Below are 21946 nucleotides of genomic sequence, written 5' to 3' on the forward strand. Positions count from 1 at the left end.
CCTCTAGGGACACGCAGCTGAAGTGGAGGTCTATGGGATATTCCGGAGTGGGGTGTATAATATCGACTTCCGGTCCGGTCTATAATGCTGGGTTTCCTCATGTTTAATCGCTCTTTTTTCTCTCAAGGTCGGCCCGAATCAACCAAATTGTTTGCCAACCTTACTGATCTTTGAGACTACGAGTTTCTACCTCTTAAAAAAGCTTGACGATGCTTTGGTATTAATCCACTCTTAGCCATTTTAATTCAAATGATTCAAAAGTCAGAAGTTTCCCGCCCCCTCCAAATTTCAGATCCACAATTACTTTCAATAGGGAAAGTAGGGGTTCTTCTAGTGCCAGGGGTAGGCAAAGTTTGGCTCTTCTAGACTTCAACTCCTAGGATTCCTGAGCTAGCATGATTGGCTCAGGAATTCTGGGAGTTGAAGTCCACAAGTTATAGAAAAGGCAACTTTGACCTAGTCATTCTGAATATAAAGAGGAACTCTGCTTTTCCTCCATGGAGCCGCAGTGGCTTTTTTGCAGTCTGACTTTGCCCTAGAATCAGAAGTCTCCTTGTTCCCCGCTTTTTTTCCTCCCTGAAATTCCAACTAACGCGTCGCCGACCCGTTGCCTTATTCTCGCCTGCCTTATATAAGTTCGTTCTTCCCTTTTTTTTTTTTAGCTCTATGTTTCTGACAGGACGGCCGGGCGTCGCTCCAATTTCACGCTGCGTCGCGGCGCTCGAGGAGAAAGGGGCGGAGCCTAAGCGCGGGGAAACCGAATTGGAGGGCTCGGTGCCCTTGGTAACCAGTAGGGAATCACGTGATCCGGGCTTTATTGAGCCGAGAGAGAGGAAGTAACATCTCGGGTGGGCTTGAGCGGTCGGGTTGATCCAATCTTGGCAGGATGTCGAGCAAGGACAGGATCGAGATCTTCCCTTCGCGGATGTGAGTTGCCTTCCTTTTCTGCCCGCTGGCCCTGGACAAGGATGAATGGAGGAGGGGGGAAGGGTGACGCAGGACAGCCGGCTTTTCGTCTTAATACTCGAGCTCAGCCTGATCCCAGGTTCAAGAATTGCCCCCTTGAATATGCAGAAGGACATGGCTGCGTTCGCTGGGCTTTGGTTTTAGCAATATTTATGTGAAGCGGTATGTAATAACTTATATACCGCTTCACAGTGCTTTACAGCCCTCTCTAAGCGGTTGACAGAGAGCAAGCATATTGCCCCCAACAATTTTACCGACCTTGGAAGGATGGAAGGTTGAGTCAACCTTGAGCCCACTGAGATTCGATCTGCCAAACTGCCGGCAGCCGGTGATCAGCAGAAGTAGCTTGCATTACTGCACTCTAACCAACTGCACCACCGAGGCTCTATAAAATCCGTCCAGATGGCAATTCATTTGGACTATTTAAAGCAGGGGTCACCAACCTTTTAGACCTCAGGGACCACTAAATTCATAATTTTAAATCCCACGTACCACTAATATGATTTTTTTTTAAAAAAAAAGATAAATAGTATTTAGTGCAATATAACAAATTTAATTTAATTTAATTTATTAGATTTGTATGCCGCCCCTCGGAGCAAATAATGCAAATGGAAATAATTTTTCTGTGGACCACTAAAATTTTATTGCAGGCAATCAGTTGGTCCACTGGTTGGTGACCACTGATTTCATAAAAGTGAGTTGGGGATGGTGGTGAAGAGTAAGACAATGCAACATACATTTTTGCCCTGCATCCAGCATAGTTATTGGGAGGCTGTGGAAAGAGCTTTCGACCTTTGTTGGATATCTGCAGAAAGAGGGTCAGTGGTGATCTTTGATCCATCCTTGGAAGAATATTTCTCGTAGTCCTCCCTGACACTGCTCTTCTCCCTCCCACATTCTCAGTTAGGAACAAGCAGTTAAAGAAAATGAAGAAGTGAAAAATACATGCATCGTGTTGTCATAAGACATATAGTCCTGTAGATGACTTTTGTATGGAACAGGATTGTCATTGAATTTGAATGTTTCACCGCAAGGGCATTTGTTGAAAGGACTAAATTCAGCAGTTACTTCCTTTCTGATGTGTAGGATATAGGAATAAAGGATGGCCTTGCCCCACAATGGGTTAGCATGAGGGAGAAAAAAAAAATCAAAAGTAGTACAGTGTTCCCTCGATTTTCGCGGGTTCAAACTTCGCAGAATGTCTATACCACGGTTTTTCAAAAATATTAATTAAAAAATACTTTTGTGGTTTCCCCCCCTATACCACGGTTTTTCCCGCCCTATGACGTCATATGTCATTGCCAAACTTTCGTCTGTCTTTAAAAAACATTTTTTCAAATAAACTTTAATAAATAAACATGGTGAGTAATAATCTAAATGGTTGCTAGGGGAATGGGAAATTGTAATTTAGGGGTTTAAAGTGTTAAGGGAAGGCTTGGGATACTTTTCATAGCCAAAAATAGTGTATTTACTTCCGCATCTCTACTTCGCGGAAATTCGACTTTTGCGGGCGGTCTCGGAACGCATCCCCTGCAGAAATCGAGGGAACACTGTACTCTAAAATCTGTCTATAATAGGCAGAATGATAATACTTCTGAAGTTTAAAAAAAAACACACCCTAATGTTATAGGGTTTGTAATTGTGTCTGCCTTCATCATTTCAAGAGGATGGTTAACCCAGTGTATCTAAAAATAAAATTCACAGACAATGTTTACAGACTGCATTTCTTCTATTTCTAATGCATGCAAAAAGGACTTGACAACTACTTTGGAGGGGATTTCACGTAGTCCAATTCTATTGTGTTTTAGAAATCAATTTCACTAATTGTATTTGTGCATATGCCCAAATAGAGGAAGTGAACACTGAAGCCTTGCAATATGATCTTTTGTGAATCTTGGTATGTATAGTACCAAGATGATTTTAATTGATTTTAATGGGTTCAATTGTGCTTAACGTTAAGTACAGTAGTTCAATATTAACTTCAAACTTTCCTAAACAATAAATGTCTTTTAATAATAATGAATTGCTAACTCTGTATTAGAGTTGCTTCTTAAGGGTATTTAATATAATCAGTATTGTTGAATATTCTTCCAATTTTTGTATTATACTACCCAATTAGATGACTCCATGTCAGATATGTAGGTAATCTTTCAATATTTCTATTTGTTATAATCTTGTTAGTGTACCTATAGTAGAGTCATATCTATTTCTTAATGGAACTTTAATCTTTCAAGATTTTTAATTCTTATATGCAATATTAAGTATCTGTTTAGTAAATATTTTCAGTTTTCAGTAATAATATTTTATCTAGAGAAAGAAGCATTGCATATATGGTACTTTTCTCCTTTAAGAAATATAATGTGCAGTAGCAAATGTTGCTATTATTTACTTCTTCACTGCCCAACTCCATAATTGAGAGAGATATGAATTATAAAAACATTTTTGCTTTTTACTTCTGTGAAGTATACCGTAAATTTATATGATCAGTTCTGAGTCATATCTACAAGTAAACATTCCTATTGGCATAAATCTTGCATAGATCTGTACTTTTATAGAATAGACTAGTGGATGGTTCTGTTGATAGGAAACAGAATGTTGTTGGAAATGCACACACAAGATCTTGTTCTAGCTAGTAAGGGAGTCAGTCTGCTAAGTTGGCAGTGGCAAAAACTAGCTGGTACAAGAATATGAAATCTGTGTTTTGCCTTCTTTTAAAAGGTACATTTCTGTTCTTGAACTTGCTTTCAACTTATTAAAATTTTTAAAAGAGCCTACATTAATTCTCCTTGGACAGTACTTATGCCCACCCAATTATTGTTTACTGTTAGGGTACTAATTATTTTCTTTCATTCAGTAGATTTTGGTGCAGACAATTGGTAAATTACTGACGATTTGAATTCATTGGAAACTTGAAACATGTGGATAACCAGTAGTGTCTAACCTCTAGGTCAAAGGTAGGCGAAGTAGGCTTTTCTATGATTTGTGGACTTCACCTCCCAGAATTCCTGAGCCAATCATGCTAGCTCGGGAATTCTGGGAGTTGAAGTCCACATGTCATAGAAGAGCCAACTTTACCTACCCCTGCTTTAGGTGATTGGGGAAGTGTGGAAGCCCAGATGTTGCATGTGACTTATTATATACTAATTTCCAAGAACAAAATTTACCAAGCTTTATGTTTTCCGAATTATAAATGATTTACAGTATTTTTGGAGTATAAGATGCACCGGAATGTAAGACACACCTTAGGAAAAAGGGAGGGGGAAATTACCTACCAGGTATTCATCTGGCTAGCATCCTTAGTCTGTTCAGTTTCAGCACATTATTTTATCCCCTGGTTAGGCTAAAAAAGCCTTTTTTGGAAGGAGTAGCAATGAAAACAAGCCTGCAAAACCTGGGGCTGGAAAAAACACCTTCTTTGGAGGGAGTGGGAAGCAGGGAAGATTGTTAGCACCTAGTTAGGACTAGGGGAAAAAGCTTCAAAAAAGCTACATTCAGAGTATAAGATACACCCAAATTTTCAGCCTCCTTTAGGGAGGAAAAATGTGTGTCTTATACTCTTAGAAATATGGGTAGTTCTTATTTGTTTTACTCTGAATGATGGTAAAGAAATACAGTAATACCTCGTCTTACGAACCTAATTGGTTCCAGGGGGGAGGTTCGTAAGACGAAAACTTCGTAAGATGAAACATTGTTTCCCATAGGAAACAATGTAAAATCTATTAATCTGTGCAACGACCCCCCCCCCGCAAAAAAACGGCGGCGCCTGGCTGTCACCTTTGAAACAGCCGGGGGTGCTTCCCAGCGTCCTCCTGAACCCGAACGCCAAACCTGAACTTCCGGGTTCAGCGTTCGGGAGGCCCCAAGAAGCCCCCCGGCTGTTTTAAAAGGTGACAGCCGGGAGGTGGGGCTTCCCAGCGGCCTCCCGAATGCCGAACCCAAAAGTTCGGCAAAAGTTCAGGTTCGGGAGGCCGCTGGGAAGCCCCGCCGCCCGGCTGTCACCTTTTAAAACAGCCGGGGGGGTTCTCGGCGGCCTCCCGAACACCAAACCCGGAAGTTTGGGTTTGGCGTTCGGGTTCAGGAGGACGCTGGGAAGCCCCCCAGCTGTTTTAAAAGGTGACAGCCGGGCGGCGGGGCTTCTTGGCGGCGGCGGCGGCGGATTCGTAAGAAGAAAAAAGTTCATAAGAAGAGGCAAAAATTCTCTGAACCCCGGGTTCGTATCTCGGGTTGTTCGTAAGACAAGGGGTTCGTATCATGAGGTACCACTGTAATGCAAAATATGTCTTTATTGAGAAATTTATTCGCATGATCCTTCCTATTCTGGAAATTCTCCTGTCAGCACTTTTTTATAGTCTACTTACAAAAGAATTTTCCATCATTGCTAATTTATTTCCCTTCTAAATCTTTTCGGATTGTAGATTTAAGACTGCATGCAATTCCATGCTTGCTTACCCAGGTATATTTAATCACAGATTTGTTTTAAGCAAAGGATGCTGCCCTCAGGCCTGTGTTCTAAATGCACTCTCAATTTCTATGTGCTGAAGGAGATTGTGGTTTATTTTCAGAGACATCCATCTCTCAATAAAAAATCTCACTTTTTCTGATTTCAATAGGGCCCAGACTATAATGAAAGCCCGTTTGAAAGGAGCCCAGACTGGTCGTAACCTACTGAAAAAAAAATCGGATGCATTGACTTTACGATTTCGGCAGATTTTGAAGAAAATTATTGAGGTAAGGAGGTTTTGTTTTGCTTTATTCTTAATACTATTAAATAATTTTTGTTCTTACTAACTTTTATCATTGTCCGTACTTTTTATGTTGAGTTCACAAGATCTTCCTTTCTGTTACGTTTGCAGACCAAGATGTTGATGGGTGAAGTGATGAGAGAAGCTGCTTTTTCCCTTGCTGAAGCCAAGTTCACAGCTGGAGATTTTAGGTGAAACTAATAAGCATGGGTGAAGGAAGTTCATGTGAGATGCCAGCCCTATGCCTATGGAGATTCTCAGGCATCCATCTCATGGGTGTCCAAAGGTGCTTTTTCAAGACACAACTGGACTTTTTGGGTTTTCTTTGAAGATGTTTCGATTCTCAGGGAAATGAGAAAGGGGAACTTCTTCAAAGAAAAACCAGAAAGTCCAGTTGCCTTTCAAAAAGTACTTTTGGGATGCCAGCCCTATCTTGAAAAAAGGAAATTATGATAGAGAACATTCTGTAGCAGATGCTTTAAGAAAGAATGAAATAGGCTCACTTGTAGGAAAATTTATTTCGGAATAGGATTTAACATAAACAGGGAAAAAGAAAAAAAAAAGCAAGCAATTTGAATTTGTGAAATGTATTGGCTAGCGGAATAGGATATTAAGCTTTTTGTATTTTTATTCCTGGGGCTGCAGTGTTTTCCAGACTATGATTCAGATTTCCTACATGTAGCGTGTTTACGTATTCAAACGTTCATACTCAAATGCTGCTTAAGCTTATATATACACCATATTTTCTCACCTTATTCTCAGCTTCCACTGTACTACTGCAGATTGCCCATTAACAGTGGGAAATAATTGATGTCAAGGATAAGTTGTTTGATTCCTGGCTATTAATGGTGATTGAAAATAACGTTCTGTTTTCTGCTGAGCGGGAAGAACATTAGCGGGACTTCCATGGCTCTAGGACAGGGATGGCAGTCCTTTTTACCTCAAGTGCCGAAAGAGTGTGGGCATTCACTATTGCGCATGCGTGAATGCCCACACCCATAATTCAATGCCTGGGGAGAAAAAAACAGCCCCCCCCCCCCCGGAGACCCTCTGAAGGCCAGAAATAGTTTGTTTCCCAACTTCTGGTGGACTTAGTAGGCTTGTGTTTCGCCCTCCCCAGGCTCCAAAGGCTTTCCTGGAGCCGGGAGAGGGTAAAAACGCTCTTCCCCCATTCCCACGGAGGCTTTCTGGAAGCCAGGAATGCCCTCCCAGAGCCTCTGTGCAAGCCAAAAATCAGCTGGCCAGCACACACATGTACGTTGGAGCTGAGCTAGGGCAAAGGCTCGCGTGCCAGCAGATATGGCTCCGCATGTTACCTGTGGCACCAGTGCCATAGGTTTGCCATCACTGCTCTAGTATCATGTTTCTTGTGATTGAGAGCTTTATGTTGTTCACCCATGCTTTAAAACACACACTACAACTATGATGAACTGACAATCATGGTTTATTATGGTCACCTTCTTGAAAATGAAATTCATCTATATTACTATGAAAAAAAGTGATAGGAACCCACTTTACAAATGGAAGTGTGTTGATTTTACAAGTTAGATCATTGCATCATTTTTATTATGAAAAATACCACCAAATCCTTTAAACGTTTCTGAAGTTTTCACCATCAATTTGGTTTTAAATATCTGAAAAAGCTATACTTCTGGTTGTTGATCTTTTCTGGATTTTGTGTGAATCAGCTTCATCATATTTTATCAGAAATAACCATTGAGTAATGAGACATTAATTTTTGTCAGGTACGCTAGCATTAAGTTCTCCATTTTTAAAGTTCTACATGTTGGCGGTTTAGTTAAAAGTGATACAATATGGTGGAAACCTTTTGGCGAATAATTTTCATGGACCTTTAGGGAAATCTGTTGGGTGGCTATGCAAATTAAAGTTCTTTTTTCCCCCTGCAGTACTACTGTGATCCAGAATGTGAACAAAGCTCAAGTCAAGATCAGAGCTAAAAGAGACAACGTAGCAGGTGAGTCCTATAAAACAGGGGTCTCCAACTTTGGCAACTTTAAGGCTTGTGGACTTCAACTCCCAGAATTTCCAGACTATGATTCAGATTTCCTGAAAATCTTGGGAGTTGAAGTCCACAAGTCTTAAAGTTGCCACGGTTGGAGACCCCTGATATAGAAGACCGTTTCTCAATCTTGGTGCCTTGAAGATTTGTAGACTTAAAAGTCCCAGAATTTTCCAATCAGGACTGGAGTGGAAGCACACACAGCTTCAAAGTCCTGAAGCTAAGAAAACAGTGTCCTAGTTCAAGATGTCAAATTATTTTAAGCACAATAAAAAATGTTGGCTTGGAATTCTGAGAGTTGAAGTCCACATATATTAAATTTGCCGAGGTTGAGAAACTCTGGCTGAATGCTCACTGCCGGCCATCACTGGGTCAAACAATTGTATCTCCTATAGCAGTGTTGGCAAACCTTTTTGGCATCTGATGCCAAATGGCGCATGCCAGAAATCGGAAGAGCAGCCGCCCGGTGCGCCTGCCGGGAAAATGATCTTCTGGTTTCTGGTGCGCGCATGCTCATTAGCCAGTTGGTCTTCCAGTTTGTGGTGTGCATGCACATGCAAAGACCAGCTGAATAGTGTGCATGCATGTGCCAGAAACTGGAAGAGTAGCTGCTTGGTGCGCGCGAGTGTGCCAAAACTTCAAAGATCTTCTTCCTGGTGCACCCATGCGTACTGGGCGGCTGCTCTTCTGGTTTCCTGCATACGTGAAAAGACCAACTGGCTGGTGCGCTGTAACCCGGAAGAGCAATGGGTGACCGCTTGCATGCCCAGAGAGATGGCTCTGTGTGCCACTTCCAGCGATGTGCTATAGGTTTGCCATCATTGTCCTATACAATTCAGTTTCGACTCACTAGAGCAGTGATGGCGAACCTTTTATTCCTCAGGTGCCGAGAGAGTATGTGTGCACGCTATCGCATATGCACAAGTACCCACACCCATAATTCAGTGCCTGGACAGGGCGAAAACAGCTTTCCCCCACCCTCCGGAGGCCCTTTGGAGGCCAGAAACATCCTGTTTCCCAACTTCTGGGGAGCTGGGGGAGGATAAAAACGTGCTCCCCCATCCCCCTGGAGGTTCCCTGGAAGCCAAAAATGCCCTCCTAGAGCCTCTGTGCAAGCCAAAAATCAGCTGGCCGGCACACACATGCACATAGGAGCTGAGGTAGGGCAACAGCTCGTGTGCCAGCAGATATGGCTCCATGTGCCACCTATGGCTCCATGTGCCACTTATGGCACCCGTGCCATAGGTTCACCATCACTGCACTTGAGAGGACTGAATGATGACTGAGATGGAAGTTGGGAAATGTGTAATTTTTACACTCTGTTGTATGGCTTTTTACAGGTGTGATATTGCCAGTTTTTGAGCATTACCAAGAAGGAGGGGATAGTAAGTTTGTATTTTTTTTTCCCTCGGTGTGTTAAGTGTATCAACAAACTCTACTAAAATTTCTGATTCTTATGATATAGCGTAACTAAATAACAATTATCCATGGTTTTATACATTTCTTTGTAAGGAAAAAGTTAATTTAGTTTTTACGTAACCAAGGAAATTTTAGATGCTGGAGGAAGGTAAACAAGTGAAATGAAATTAGAGATATTTGTGATTTTTCTGATCATGTCTTGTAGCATCTGATACTTCTTAGTTATAATCTTGAGTGTTGGTAATTTACCCAAGGAGTCAATATCAAACTTTATTTGGTTACTATAGCTTTTATGCTACTTGCTTACCAAATTCTAAATTTATTACAATTTAGTAAGAATTCTTTAATAAGAATGGCTTACTAAATTTATTCTTATATGATTGCTAGCAAGGAAGATAATTCAGTTGACACCCCCTCTCCCTAATTAATCTTTCTAATGTCTTATTTTGTCTTAAATGTTTATTGAAACTTTAATGAATTAACTAATCATCTAAATGTATTATTTAGGTTATGAGTTGACTGGATTAGCCAGAGGTGGTGAACAGTTGGCCAAGCTGAAAAGGAACTATGCCAAAGCAGTAGAACTCCTTGTAGAACTAGCTTCCCTTCAGGTAGGTGGAGACAGAATGCTGTCAAAAAGACATTTGAAATCTTCACTTGGTGGATTATAGTACTCAAAGGATTATAGTGCTGCCAATTATTTTTATTAAGATCTTGTTTAATACACTGCTCAAAAAAATAAAGGCGACACTTAAAAAACAGAATATAACTTCAAGTAAATCAAACTTCTGTGAATGAGAATATTTCATTCATTCAGATCTAGGATGTGTTATTTGAGTGTTCCCTTTATTTTTTTTGAGCAGTATATTTTCAAGTGTATCTAAAGCAGTTCTTTCCAAGTTAAATGACAAAAGAAGGCATGTGCAATACCCCAGCTAAAATGCGATCATGTTGCTGGTTGGGAATTTTGTTGGTGCTGGTAATAGTAAACAGCTTTAATTTAATGAGAAAAACGGATTGCAACATTTAGGTTTGATTTGCAAAACATTGCCTCTCTGACCATTGCACATAGATCGCCATCTTTTGGGTCCTAGCACGCGCACTCATGCTCCACCTCCCCAACGGACGGGATCTCACCTCTGCCAGCACACTGGCCCTCACCTTCACCATGCCCCTCGGCTTTTGCCTGCAGCCTTCCCTGAGTACCAGCTATCTTGAGAGAAACTTCAGATACAAGATGGTTCAATTAGTCTGTCGCCCCTATAACCAGGTCAGATGACTGATATGTACATCAGGACCATTATAGACCTCCACCAGAGTTTCCTCTGGCTTCTCCCTGCCCTGTTCATTGCACAAATTACAGATTTGTTGTATCTGGCTTCCTGTTACGTTATCTTGACTTTGAAACAACATATGGATGCAGACACTTCCTGATATCTATCAAGAGCACTTTCCATATGCATTATTTGAGTAGAGCTCCACATTATATAGTGCTCAACAAAATAAAGGGAACACTCAAATAACACATCCTAGATCTGAATGAATGAAACATTCTCATTGAATACTTTGTTCTGTACATAGTTGAATGTGCACAACAGCATGTGAAATTGATTGTCAATCAGTGTTGTTTCCTAAGTGGACAGTTTGATTTCACAGAAGTTTGATTTACTTGGATAATCTCCCAGTCTTTATAAAACTATGGACTACAGACAAGTAATCAAACTAGTTTCCTTTTTGATGTTTTAAACTGCATTTCTCATAATCTGACTGCCTGGTCATTCTGGTTGAAGGCTCATAGAGATTGGAAGATTGGATTGGGCAAACGCTCTAAACACACACTTCTCCACCATTTAGATATTATTGGTAAGAACTTTTGAGAAAGGAGAAACTGTATGACATCATTTGATACCTCTCCCTTAAAGAAATGTGCCTATGAATTTAAACAAATGGGCCCCAAGGAAACAGAAGCATTTTCATATTTGTATGTGAAATGCCAAGTGAGTGACTATGTTGTTATTGTTCATTTTGGCTCTATTTAGTAAATAATTTTTCAGGTTTTTTTTTTAAGGAACATACCTTTGATTTGCCTGGAACTAAATTTCTGAAAGCCAATCTATTTCTTTTGATCATGATTTTATTTTACTCTCCATATCATTTGCTTCTTATAGACTTCATTTGTTACTCTGGACGAAGCAATCAAGATAACAAACAGGCGTGTGAATGCTATTGAACATGGTAAGTAAAATGTGATAGTGTGGGAATCTGTCATTTTCTATGCTTGTTGCACAATTGGTATCTACTCACCCCCTAAATCATTAGACAGGCATTGTTCCTTGATATGTGTCATAGTATTAGAGTTTTAATGTTTGAAGATTTGCCAAGTTAGAGGAGGATCATGATCCAAGAAATTATCCCCTTAACGCCAGCTTCTTCATATGTCACTTCAGGACATGTTTCAAACCAGTTTTTTTCAACTCAAGATCAGAGCTAAAAAAAAACAATGTAGCAGGTGAGTCCTATAGAACAGGGGTCTGCAACTTTGGTAACTTTAAGACCTGTGGACTTCAGCTCCCAGAATTCCTCTATATGTTTCAAACCATTTTTTTCTTCCAATAATGTTCCTGATCTAACTCTTTTTGCTTCTCTTTTCAAGCAAGATGCCATACTGGGATGTAGTTTATTTTCTATTCAGTACTACTATTTAATAGCTATTGTGGCTCACTGCAGATCAAATAACTATTTTGTTATGCTTCTAATTATAAAATCTCATACTACCATTAATGCACTATGGATTGAGTGTTTTATTTTAGTTCTGAGATACCTATATAAGCTATATAAATACCTGTGCTATAGTTTTACCTGTGTAAAGGCTGCCTAAGAACAAGTTCTGTTAGTGTGTTAAAAATTCTGTTCCTCTATACCGGGGTAGGCAAATCGGCTCTTCTATGACTTGTGGACTTCAACTCCCAGAATTCCTGAGCCAATCATGCTAGCTCAGGAATTCTGGGAGTTGAAGTCCACATGTCAAAGAAGAGCCAACTTTGTATACCCCTACTCTATACAGATGTGAGTACACTCCCTCACATTTTGTAAATATTGAGGTATATCTTTTTATATACTCACCAGCTGTTTAGTCATTAATGTCTATGTGTTGAATTATTTTGAGGGGACAGCACATTTACATTGTTATACAAATTATAAAGTCACTACTTTCCATTGTAGCCAAGTATCATTTCTTCAGTGTTGTGACATGAAAAGATATACTTCAATATTTAGAAAATGTGAGGTGTATTTACTTCTGTGACATGCTGTATCTAACAATTAAAAATATGAATGGCTTCTCATTTGCCAGAATATGTGTATTTCTCCATGACTCTTTTCTTTTTTAGGTTTGAACTGCCTGGATAACCATAACATCTCTCACCAGTTCAGGGGTGGGAGAGGAATGAAAGTGGTTGCTGGGTGCTATTATAGGGAAGTCCTCCTTTAAAGCAAAATCAATCTAAACAAATTAAATCAGAAATGGAGAAGATTCACAATCATCTGGCAGAGTGCATAGCAAGTTGATTTAGCTTGGATGTAATTTGAATGACATCCCTTAAGGCCTTTTGAATATTACCAGATACATCCTCGACCAACTCCCAAGAAACCAAGGCATAGTCCTAGCCCTGCGATAGCGAACCTATTGCAGACGTGCCACAGGTGGCACACAGAGCCCACTCTGCAGGCCCGCATTCTGTCGGCCCAGCTCAGCTCCATCGCACGTGTGTACCTCCCGCCGGCCAGCTAATTTTTGGTCTCTTCTGTGCATGTGCGGGATTGTGCATGCATGCATAGAGGGTAGGGGGAGCACAGGTGGTGTACTGCACCCCCTTGGCATATTTTTGATCCCAGGAGGCTGCAGGGAGGCTTGGTACGCCCAAAACGGGACACGGGGGCGTTGGTGCATATGCGTGGAGGTGGCTTGCTTGTGCATGCATCGGGGGGCAGGGCGCATGGGTGTCACATGCATTGCACTATGGGATAGGCACGCTTGCTCGCGCTTTCGGCACGTGACAACAAAAAGGTTCGCCATCACTGTCTTAGGCTATGCAAAACCTTTAAGCTGGGGAGTGCTAAAGGATCAAAGAACCTCAAAGGCTGAATCCCCCTGCAAAGTATCCACCTAAATATCAAACAAATGCTTGTAATGCTGATAAAGCAAATACAAACATAAGTTGGTAGAAGAGGGCATTTCCATACAGGTAGTCCTCAATTTATATGATTTATGTGCTACTGTTTTTACAATGGCCATAAAGTGAATCATCATAATCATAGTTAAGTGAATAACGTGCTTGATAAGTAAATAATGATTGTTAAGCAAATTCATTCTTCCTAATGGGCATTGTTTGCTGGAAACCAGCAAAAAATGCTAGAAACTGCCAAAATACCATCACCATGGGTTACTGCAAACTGGCTGTGAAGGTGAGCCAAGTGCCTGAAATGCAGTTACCGTGGGAGGCAGCAGTTGTAATTTCAAGACCTGATCATTAGTAGTTTTTTTTTAAATCTGCCATAATTTAAGGGACTTTGCAATTCCACATAGCACAAGCTCTTCTTTTAAAATTGTGTGTAATAGTAACAACTACTTTTTATACAGTGATTATTCCGAGAATTGAACGTACATTGTCTTACATCATAACCGAGTTGGATGAGCGAGAACGAGAAGAGTTTTACAGGTGAGCCAGCAAGATAAGATATTGAGTATTTTGAATACCCAAAAAATATTTTTGGCTTTCTGATGCAAAGTGCAGAAAATGAAAAATGCCTGCATTAAAAATCCTGTAGAAGTCAAGAGTTTATTTGGCAACAATTGACCTGGTGTAGTAATTTGGAGTGAAAGTAACATGGTCAAAAGTCACTAACTGAGTTGTGATGGTTGAGGTGGATTTGAACCTGGGTCTCCTTGTTCCTCATCCAATTATCTTAAGAGTCACCAAACCTTACACTTGCTGGGAGACTGAAGGGTGTTCTGTGAGGTGGTTCATTTAAAAGCAAGGCTTTGTAGTCATGAGGTTGCTACATGTACTAGGTGTCGTTGAGACTTGAAGTTGCTAGAGGACCAGCAACTTTGACCTTAAAAACTAATCCAGACTAGATTTTTAAGGTCCCTTTTCTGACACATGTAAGGGATTAGTTATAAGATTCATGATTGGGGTGCCACTAATGAAGGGACCTACTTCTAACTACATTGTGAACCAAAATTTGACCACAGCCTTTCCAAGTGCACACTTTAGATGATACATAGGGAAATGATTTTTAAGTACAGTGGTACCTCTACTTACGAACTTAATTCGTTCTGTGACCAGGTTCATAAGTAGAAAAGTTTGTAAGAAGAAGCAATCCCATAGGAATCAATGTAAAAGCAAATAATGCACGCAATTGGGGAAACCACAGGGAGAGTGGAGACCCTGTTTCTTCCCAGGAGATTACTAGAGAGGCCCTACAGAGGCTTCTCCCTGCCTTTTCCGGTTACAGTTTCAGAGGCTCGGGTTTGTAAGGGGAAAATGGTTCTTGAGAAGAAGCAAAAGAATCTTGAACACCCAGTTCTTATCTAGAAAAGTTTGTAAGTAGAGGCGTTCTTAGGTAGAGGTACTACTGTAGTTGGTTTTTACAATGCAAAAAGTATTACTGCAGAGCAAACTACTAATGGCATCTCTTAGTGCTGCGATGCCTTCTATAGTATATATTTCTTGAAAACTGTCTTTTGAGTTAGTTAATCATTGAAAACTGTCTGCCTTTGAGGAATAGTTGATCATTCCTACTCAGTTAATTTTACATAGGTAAAACAGACTATGTAAATGAAAGCTTTGTTTGGAGCAGACCAAGACAGATTAACGAAAGGATACCTTCATTGTTTCTAAGGTGGATAATGTGAACAATATTTACATATGATTCAAGCGAAATAACCCAAGATTAGATTCCTATGTAATGTGATAGCCTCCTTTCCTCCTCCTTCAATGTATTGCAGGGCTGTTGTTCTTGGCTATTAATAATAAGAATTCACATTACAGTTCACTCATCTCTTTTTTAAAAAGTTATTTTTCTCATCCTTTCTATAAATGGGGAGGGAGGAGAATTTGGGTAATATTGTACTTTTCTTGCATTTCCATTCTGAAAGGATGAATAACAAAATTATTAAAATCGGTATCATGTGCCTCCCAGATTAAAGAAGATCCAAGAAAAGAAAAAGATACTGAAAGAGAAGAATGATAAATTGCAAGAATTATGGAAGGCTGCTGGAGCGCAAGAACCTGCTAATTTGCTTGCAGAAGAAAAAGACGAGGATCTTCTCTTTGAATAGCTATGGATATAAACTTGTGACTGAAATCTAAAAGCTGCGCTATTTTGTGGACTTTATTTATGAAGTTCTTTCTTTGATGTATTAGCCTGAATATTCCACTCCAGACCTATTCAATGAATGTTCTCATTGTGGAAAATTGCTGTTTAATTACTTGCATGAAGCAGGATCATTTTCATTCCCTATCTGTCTTTGTTTCTTTGGTACAGAAATATAGTTTCCCTGTGTACTAACTGCCAAATTCTTGTAATAATTTTTATTCATGGTCACAGGTAAAAACTAATGAGCATTTCAGAAATTCAGAATTTGGAATCGTTTTCTTCTTTCCCAAAAAAGAAACATTCATTTTAAATTGTATCTCGGTTGTACTGTAAAATCAATAAAGAAACATGGCTAAATGAAGGTTAGGTGTTTGTCAAATCTCCTTTGAGTGATTCTCAAGAGTGTGGTCCTAAAAGTCCCTTGGGTGGTTTGCCATTGTCACTTCTCATTCACCAGCAAGAAAGCAGTGGCTGCTTCAGCCTCACTTCCCTGCATAGGATGCAAATTGTCTTTGGTGTCATGCAGCTCTCAACACTATCACCCGGCTTAATTGAAAGACTAAGCCAGTGGTTCTCAACCTGGGGGTCGGGACCCTTTTGAGGGGGTTGAACGATCGTTTCACAGGGGTTGCCTAAGGCCACGGGAAAAGGCAAATTTCCCATGGTGTTAGGAACTAAAGCTTCTATTCTGGCGCTTTGGAACATATTTTTACAATCTGACCAATCAGGCGTTTACAGTGGCGGTGTCCCTCTGACCTTCCGGCACCAATCAGTTTAAAGCTCTTTTGGGAGAATTGGCGCTAGATTTATGGTTGGGGGGGTCACCAGAACATGAGGAACTATATTAAGGGTCGCGGCTTTAGAAAGGGAAGGGTTAGAGAACCACTGGACTAAGTGATCACCACTACAGTCAGTACAGTACAGAGCAGATTAATTGGAAAAAAAGGGATTGCTCTTATATGCATTGAAAACAATGTGCTTGCATTGGCGGCCTTTAACAGTTCTCTCTAGAAATCTCTTCTTGAATCTATTATACAAGGGAAGGAAAAAAAATGATTTTAGTAGACAATCTCTTTTTCCTTGAGCCCTTTCCGTATCAGAGATTGGAGAGAAAGAAATTTCAAAGTATTGTCAGCTAGATGCCTGTGGCAGGCTGCAGCATAATTGTATTTGCTTTTGATGAGTACAAGTTGTATTGGAGCATTCCAAAGGGAGGAGGGGGTAATTAGGAGTTAAACAAAAGCTGAAGGTGTGAAACTGAGTAGTCTCAGTCTCTTTCCAATGGAAAGCAGAGTCATGATTTCCCATTTAGCTGAAGTCCCAATTAGGGAAGAGTATGTGTGTGCTGATGACTAATGGAAAATCCTGTCTTTATGTTTCTTCTGCCTATGCTTTATTTTTGGATAAACACCAGTAACCAGTCTGTGAAATATATCTATATCAGAAGATAAGCAATGTAGGAAAATGAAAGAAGAGTAACAAACATTTAAATAGTTTAAGAAACAAGACTTTCTTGATTGAAAATAAATAATTGCAAGACACAAATAGAAAAGTGAACTCTTGCTGTTCCCCTCACCTCTAAAGGCAAATTTACAAATCAGCATAAGGCTCTTGTGCATACAAAACAACTCAATGCAAATTAAGTAAGAAGTGAACTTTATTTTTGGTAAGCAAAAAATGGTGCAAGATTTGCTAATTCTTTCTTCAAAAGACAATGAAACAAGCTTCACAATTTAACACACGCAATATTCAAGTTTTATTTGTTTAGCCCGTACCTTGTCATAAGGCTGTTACAAGCTGCACTTGAACTGTTAAACCAGGTTGAAAATATTCGCAAACTTGCTCAAGGATTAAGTGTTTTTATTTAAATACTTTTGGGCAAACTTATAACGTGAAAGAAATTACCATTGATAATCAGCTGTGTAGTTAGTAATCTCTACTAACTTACCTTTTTCTGCAAACGGGGAGACAATGCATAGAAAATATTGGTTATCATGCCCAAGTTTGCTAAGCTGATGGATCTGAATTGCACTCTCACAGATAAATGACTTGTGCCAAGATAGTTTCCTACTGAATTATTAGAAAAAAGTAAATTGGACTGATGCACTTGAATAGTGAAAGAACTTCAAGCAAGTATAAAAATCAGGTGGCTTTTGTCTCCATAGTACACTGTGGCTTTAGGAGGTGCCATCACATCTCTGCAACAGGTGATATCCAACTCCATCTGCCAGCTGGAGAGATACCATTTGTAGATAGATTCCTCCACACCTGGTAACTCCATGGGCCCTCCAGAGTTTGGGGATTCCCTGGAACAAGTCTGGGTAATGTCAGTAGAAATAATTTTGTATACTGTCAAATACAATGACGGCTGAGAGGGAAACAGTAATTTCCCTTCAAAAGTGCTTGAGGCCTGTATGAGTATAGCACCTCTATTCTTTCTTAAAACAGCCTGAGCTTTGTCCAGCTTCTATGGGAGCCTGAATAAAAAGTAACTTTGTTTTTAAGAATTTCACTAATTTTAATAATCAGATTCCTTTTAAGCAGTGGCAATCTTTTTTTCAGGCTTGCCAGAATCCCTAAAAAATGTTAAGACGCTTTAATAAACAGGGATGTTATGTTCACAAAAGGGAATTTGGAGTCACCAAAGCATGTAGAGCCTGAATATCAAAACTGCCTCATAATTAGCCTTCACCAATTAAACACTTCCCATCCCTCTTATGACCTCAAATTCCAGAATTCTTTATCTTGGCTAAACTGCCCAGGAATTCTGGGAGCTATAGCCCCAAATATATCTGGAAGCACCAAGCTGGTAGAAGGATATTTGGAACAATGCTGGTGATACTTATCACCACAACAGTCTGCATTGCAGTTTTTATAACTAATTCCAAACACTCAGCTTCATTACAGTATTTTGTAATGTTAAGTCACTAAAATAAAAATATATTAACAGTTAACATTTACTTGAAGTCAGGAAATATACATGTTTACATTAGCATACGGTTTACAGCATTGGTGCATTGTCACAGTTACCTTACAAGCCTCTTATTGTCCTTATTTGACACGGTTACATTCCTGTCAATGAAATAATGTTTACTTGATTTAAAAGGTTCCTGTTTCAATAGCCAAGAAAAATCCAGTACACTCATTAAGTATATAGCAAAACACTTAAATAGTAATCAATGTCTCTATTTTTTTCTAATCATCATGCATTTTGAAAGACTTCAAAACGCATGCTTTCAGCAGCAGAATAAAGGAATAAATTTGTTATTACCAATTGATCTATAAAATACCATTTTAACAATCTTAATACCATTATTTGGCTTTGTTGCATCTGTTTAACTACCATAAATGTTTTCTGTAGTTTTTTAAAAACCCATCTTCTTATAATATTTAGTAATTTCTCTGTTCAACAAACACTTAGATTCTTAGATATTAAAAGGGCAACAAAAACATAACAAAGGGATTCATTTTTTGTGCATCTTAACATGTAATAGACTCACTGCTATGTCACATCAATATAATTAATTCATCTATTGCTCCAGAATGCACCCTGGATTCCAGAATTCAAGTATGATAGTGAAAAAAGCTATAAGTTGGTATTCTACATGCAAGTAAATGTTACATCTATTGCAAAAAAAAAAAAATCAAATACAGATTTTACTATCCACAATGTAATGCTATCATCCTAATACTTTGCTTTAAATTGTGCTTGATTCTGGGTGATTTCATAGACATTTGCTTGAAGTATTCTTAGGAACAAAACTGGAATGTTTCCCTGCCCTTTTCAACTTCTCAGTTTAATCTTTTTGTCATTATTTCCTATCCTATCCTAGTTAAATTTTTCAAGATCAACTGAGGGTATTGAGATACAGTCATTTTGCAACAATAGTTACAAAGAACAGGACATACCTGTTCAAAGTTTGTATGCCTGGCCTATAAACTTAATTATGCTTTAAATGTTCAGTGTAAGTTTACCAAAATTAACAAAACTAAATTATATACAAGATAGGACAGGACGCTAGCTGGGGAATTCTGGGAATCGAGGTCCATATATCTTAAAAGTTGCTAAGGTTGAGAAACTGCATTTCTGATCCCTTAAGCAAAGAAAAAAGTTGGGATGCATTATATCTAGTGTAGTCCTTTTTTACTGACTTGTAACAATCATCAATAGTTGGAAACTATCACAAATCAAAAGAAGAAAAAAACACTACTTTCTAAGCAAAGTTGACTATTGGAGATGCATATTTATGTCATTTCTATTATCTACTGAAAGGCTTTACTGGATGAGGCACATTACTGGGTGATTGTTTTACCATCAATTTATAAATGAAGACTATATAGAATTTGAATGGGAGGGAACCCGTTTTATATTTCCATTTTTTTTATTTTTTTCCTCTTTTCTTGTCTGCTGAGGGATTGCTTATAATACTGAATAATTTCAGTTCTTAAGCCATTTTTTCCACACAGTTGCTACATGCCATACAGTATGTTCAACAATGAATAAAAAAGTATTGTTCTTGTCTAGTTCTTTTCTATTTCATATATTATGAAGGAAAAAATGAAACAACAAAGAAATCGCTAATACTTCACCTATTCAACTACACATTGAAGTAATTCCAGTGTAAGACAGTATATAAAAATAAAAGCTATGGTTGAGAAAAACATTTATTAATATTCACATTCAAGGGTGCCAGCAACAATAATGTAACAAAACTAATCTATTTCCAAAACAACTATTACTGGAGAAGCCGCCAATATTTACCCAATGGACCTTTTCAGTAGGGATTTCTAGAAAACAGTAGACAAGTTCCTAACATCCATATTATGCTACCGTTCCAGGGCTATAACCCAATTACTTAATACTAATTCCAACAGCCATGAGATGTCTTGTGCCTACGTATAAAAATACAAGAATATATGCTAATATTTACTATTCCCCACTCTAGTTTTCGTTTGTTTATGAAAACAATTTTACATTGTAAGGAAGCAAAGCCTTGTAAAAAATCCATATAAGAATTGTCATAAAAATATAGCTTCCCTTCTAAAATGTTCCATAGTTCTTTGGGATGCCAGTGGCTCCCAATCAAGTGATGTAGACAAAAAGGGGGGTGGGGTGTTTCACAAAAATATCACATCTCAAATATTGACTGATACATAGAATTCATCTTCAGTGGAATTTCATTATTTAATAAGCTATCAATCTGATTTACAAATTACCTAAAGACAAAAAAATGTTTGATTATTTACATTGTACATATTTTTTTAAAAATAGCAATGCTATTGGATAAAGGAATGTTTAATTAAAAAAATTAATTTTAAATTTTAAATTTTAAAAAATTCAAGCCTAAGGACAACTCCATATAAGTGGCCCCTTTATACTATTATGAAGAAAATGTGCAGATTAGTTCTTTTTTCTTCTTGATTATTTCATCCATCCAATGTTTTCTAAAGGTATTTTTGAGAGCTACAATATTTTCGATAGATCATTAAGTTACCAGTGTAAAGTAAACTGTATTAGTAATGATCATGGACTGTATAAATATACTTGCTTGAAGAACAAAACTCTAAAAAAGCTGTTAGAAAAAACTATTTAAATAATTAAAATGTGGCTTGTTCACACTGTGTCTAATTAAAAGTAGAGAAAGCCAGACATTCTACAATCACAGCAAAGTTGTTGGATTTGAGGATTAAATGAATTAGTAAGGATGAAAAGGATGCAATTGGCAAAACCCTTCTCTTCATTGGCATGGTTCTCTTTTCATCTGAGCCAAGAGGATGGAACCCACTGCGGTTCTGTATCAAGTTTGTTAATTAAACGTAGTAATTCTTGGTATGCTTTGTCAATATCAGAGTTCACAATCGCTGTATCGAAGTAATGGCCATTATTTTGCTCCATCTCTCTGGTTTTCTCTATGATTTCTCTTAATTCTTCTGGCTGAAATTGAAATGGAAAAAATATCCTATATCAATAATATTTATCTTGCTGTCTGTAACATGAGTACAGATAGCCTTATTTAAAAAACCTAGAATTCAACTGCATAAGATAAAGCCATATACAAGGCAGACAAATGTTAGGATATTGTCAGAAATGCTTTTTGATCCAAAGCGTTTCTGACAAGTTTCAACAAACAGTGGAAGTTTCTGAGGGGGAGTCCAAAGAAGTCCATCTTTATTTTCTCCTTGCTTTTATTAAATTTACCTCCCTTAACCTAGTTGAAGTCACTATACAAATTTAGGTTAACTTTAAAGAACTAGATGACATTATTTTGTTCACAATAGTTGGATGTTAACCTGCGATCATTAATAGAAAAGGGAAATAAATAAAATTAGAACTAAAACTGTAGTGGTGCTAATAGATTAAAACACTAGTAGGTTACAACATAACTATATACTTTCCTTCTTTAAACATTACTAATGT

General features: G+C 38.5%; 2 protein-coding genes across 3 annotated transcripts in view; one reads left to right on the forward strand and one right to left on the reverse strand.

Moving 5' to 3' along the window:
* The first annotated feature begins 499 nt into the window (after positions 1-499).
* On the forward strand, positions 500-15889 carry ATP6V1D (ATPase H+ transporting V1 subunit D). The gene is made up of 9 exons (XM_070758904.1): positions 500-927; positions 5577-5694; positions 5820-5899; positions 7616-7683; positions 9069-9113; positions 9655-9758; positions 11316-11382; positions 13787-13865; positions 15352-15889. The coding sequence occupies exons 1-9, from the start codon at positions 887-889 to the stop codon at positions 15488-15490; spliced, it is 741 nt and encodes a 246-aa protein (XP_070615005.1). The 5' UTR covers positions 500-886; the 3' UTR covers positions 15491-15889.
* A 1278-nt stretch (positions 15890-17167) lies between these two features.
* Positions 17168-21946, reverse strand: part of PALS1 (protein associated with LIN7 1, MAGUK p55 family member) — a 51904-nt gene continuing 47125 nt past the window's right edge. The window contains exon 15 of one of the 2 annotated variants that reach the window (XM_070758916.1): positions 17168-21463. In XM_070758916.1, the coding sequence (XP_070615017.1) occupies positions 21287-21463 (177 nt within the window). In that variant the 3' untranslated portion in view covers positions 17168-21286. The remainder of the gene's footprint in view (positions 21464-21946) is intronic. The other variant, XM_070758925.1, reaches the window with a different exon arrangement.

The sequence above is a fragment of the Erythrolamprus reginae genome, chromosome 1 (assembly GCF_031021105.1).
Source record: "Erythrolamprus reginae isolate rEryReg1 chromosome 1, rEryReg1.hap1, whole genome shotgun sequence".
NCBI lineage: Eukaryota > Metazoa > Chordata > Lepidosauria > Squamata > Dipsadidae > Erythrolamprus > Erythrolamprus reginae.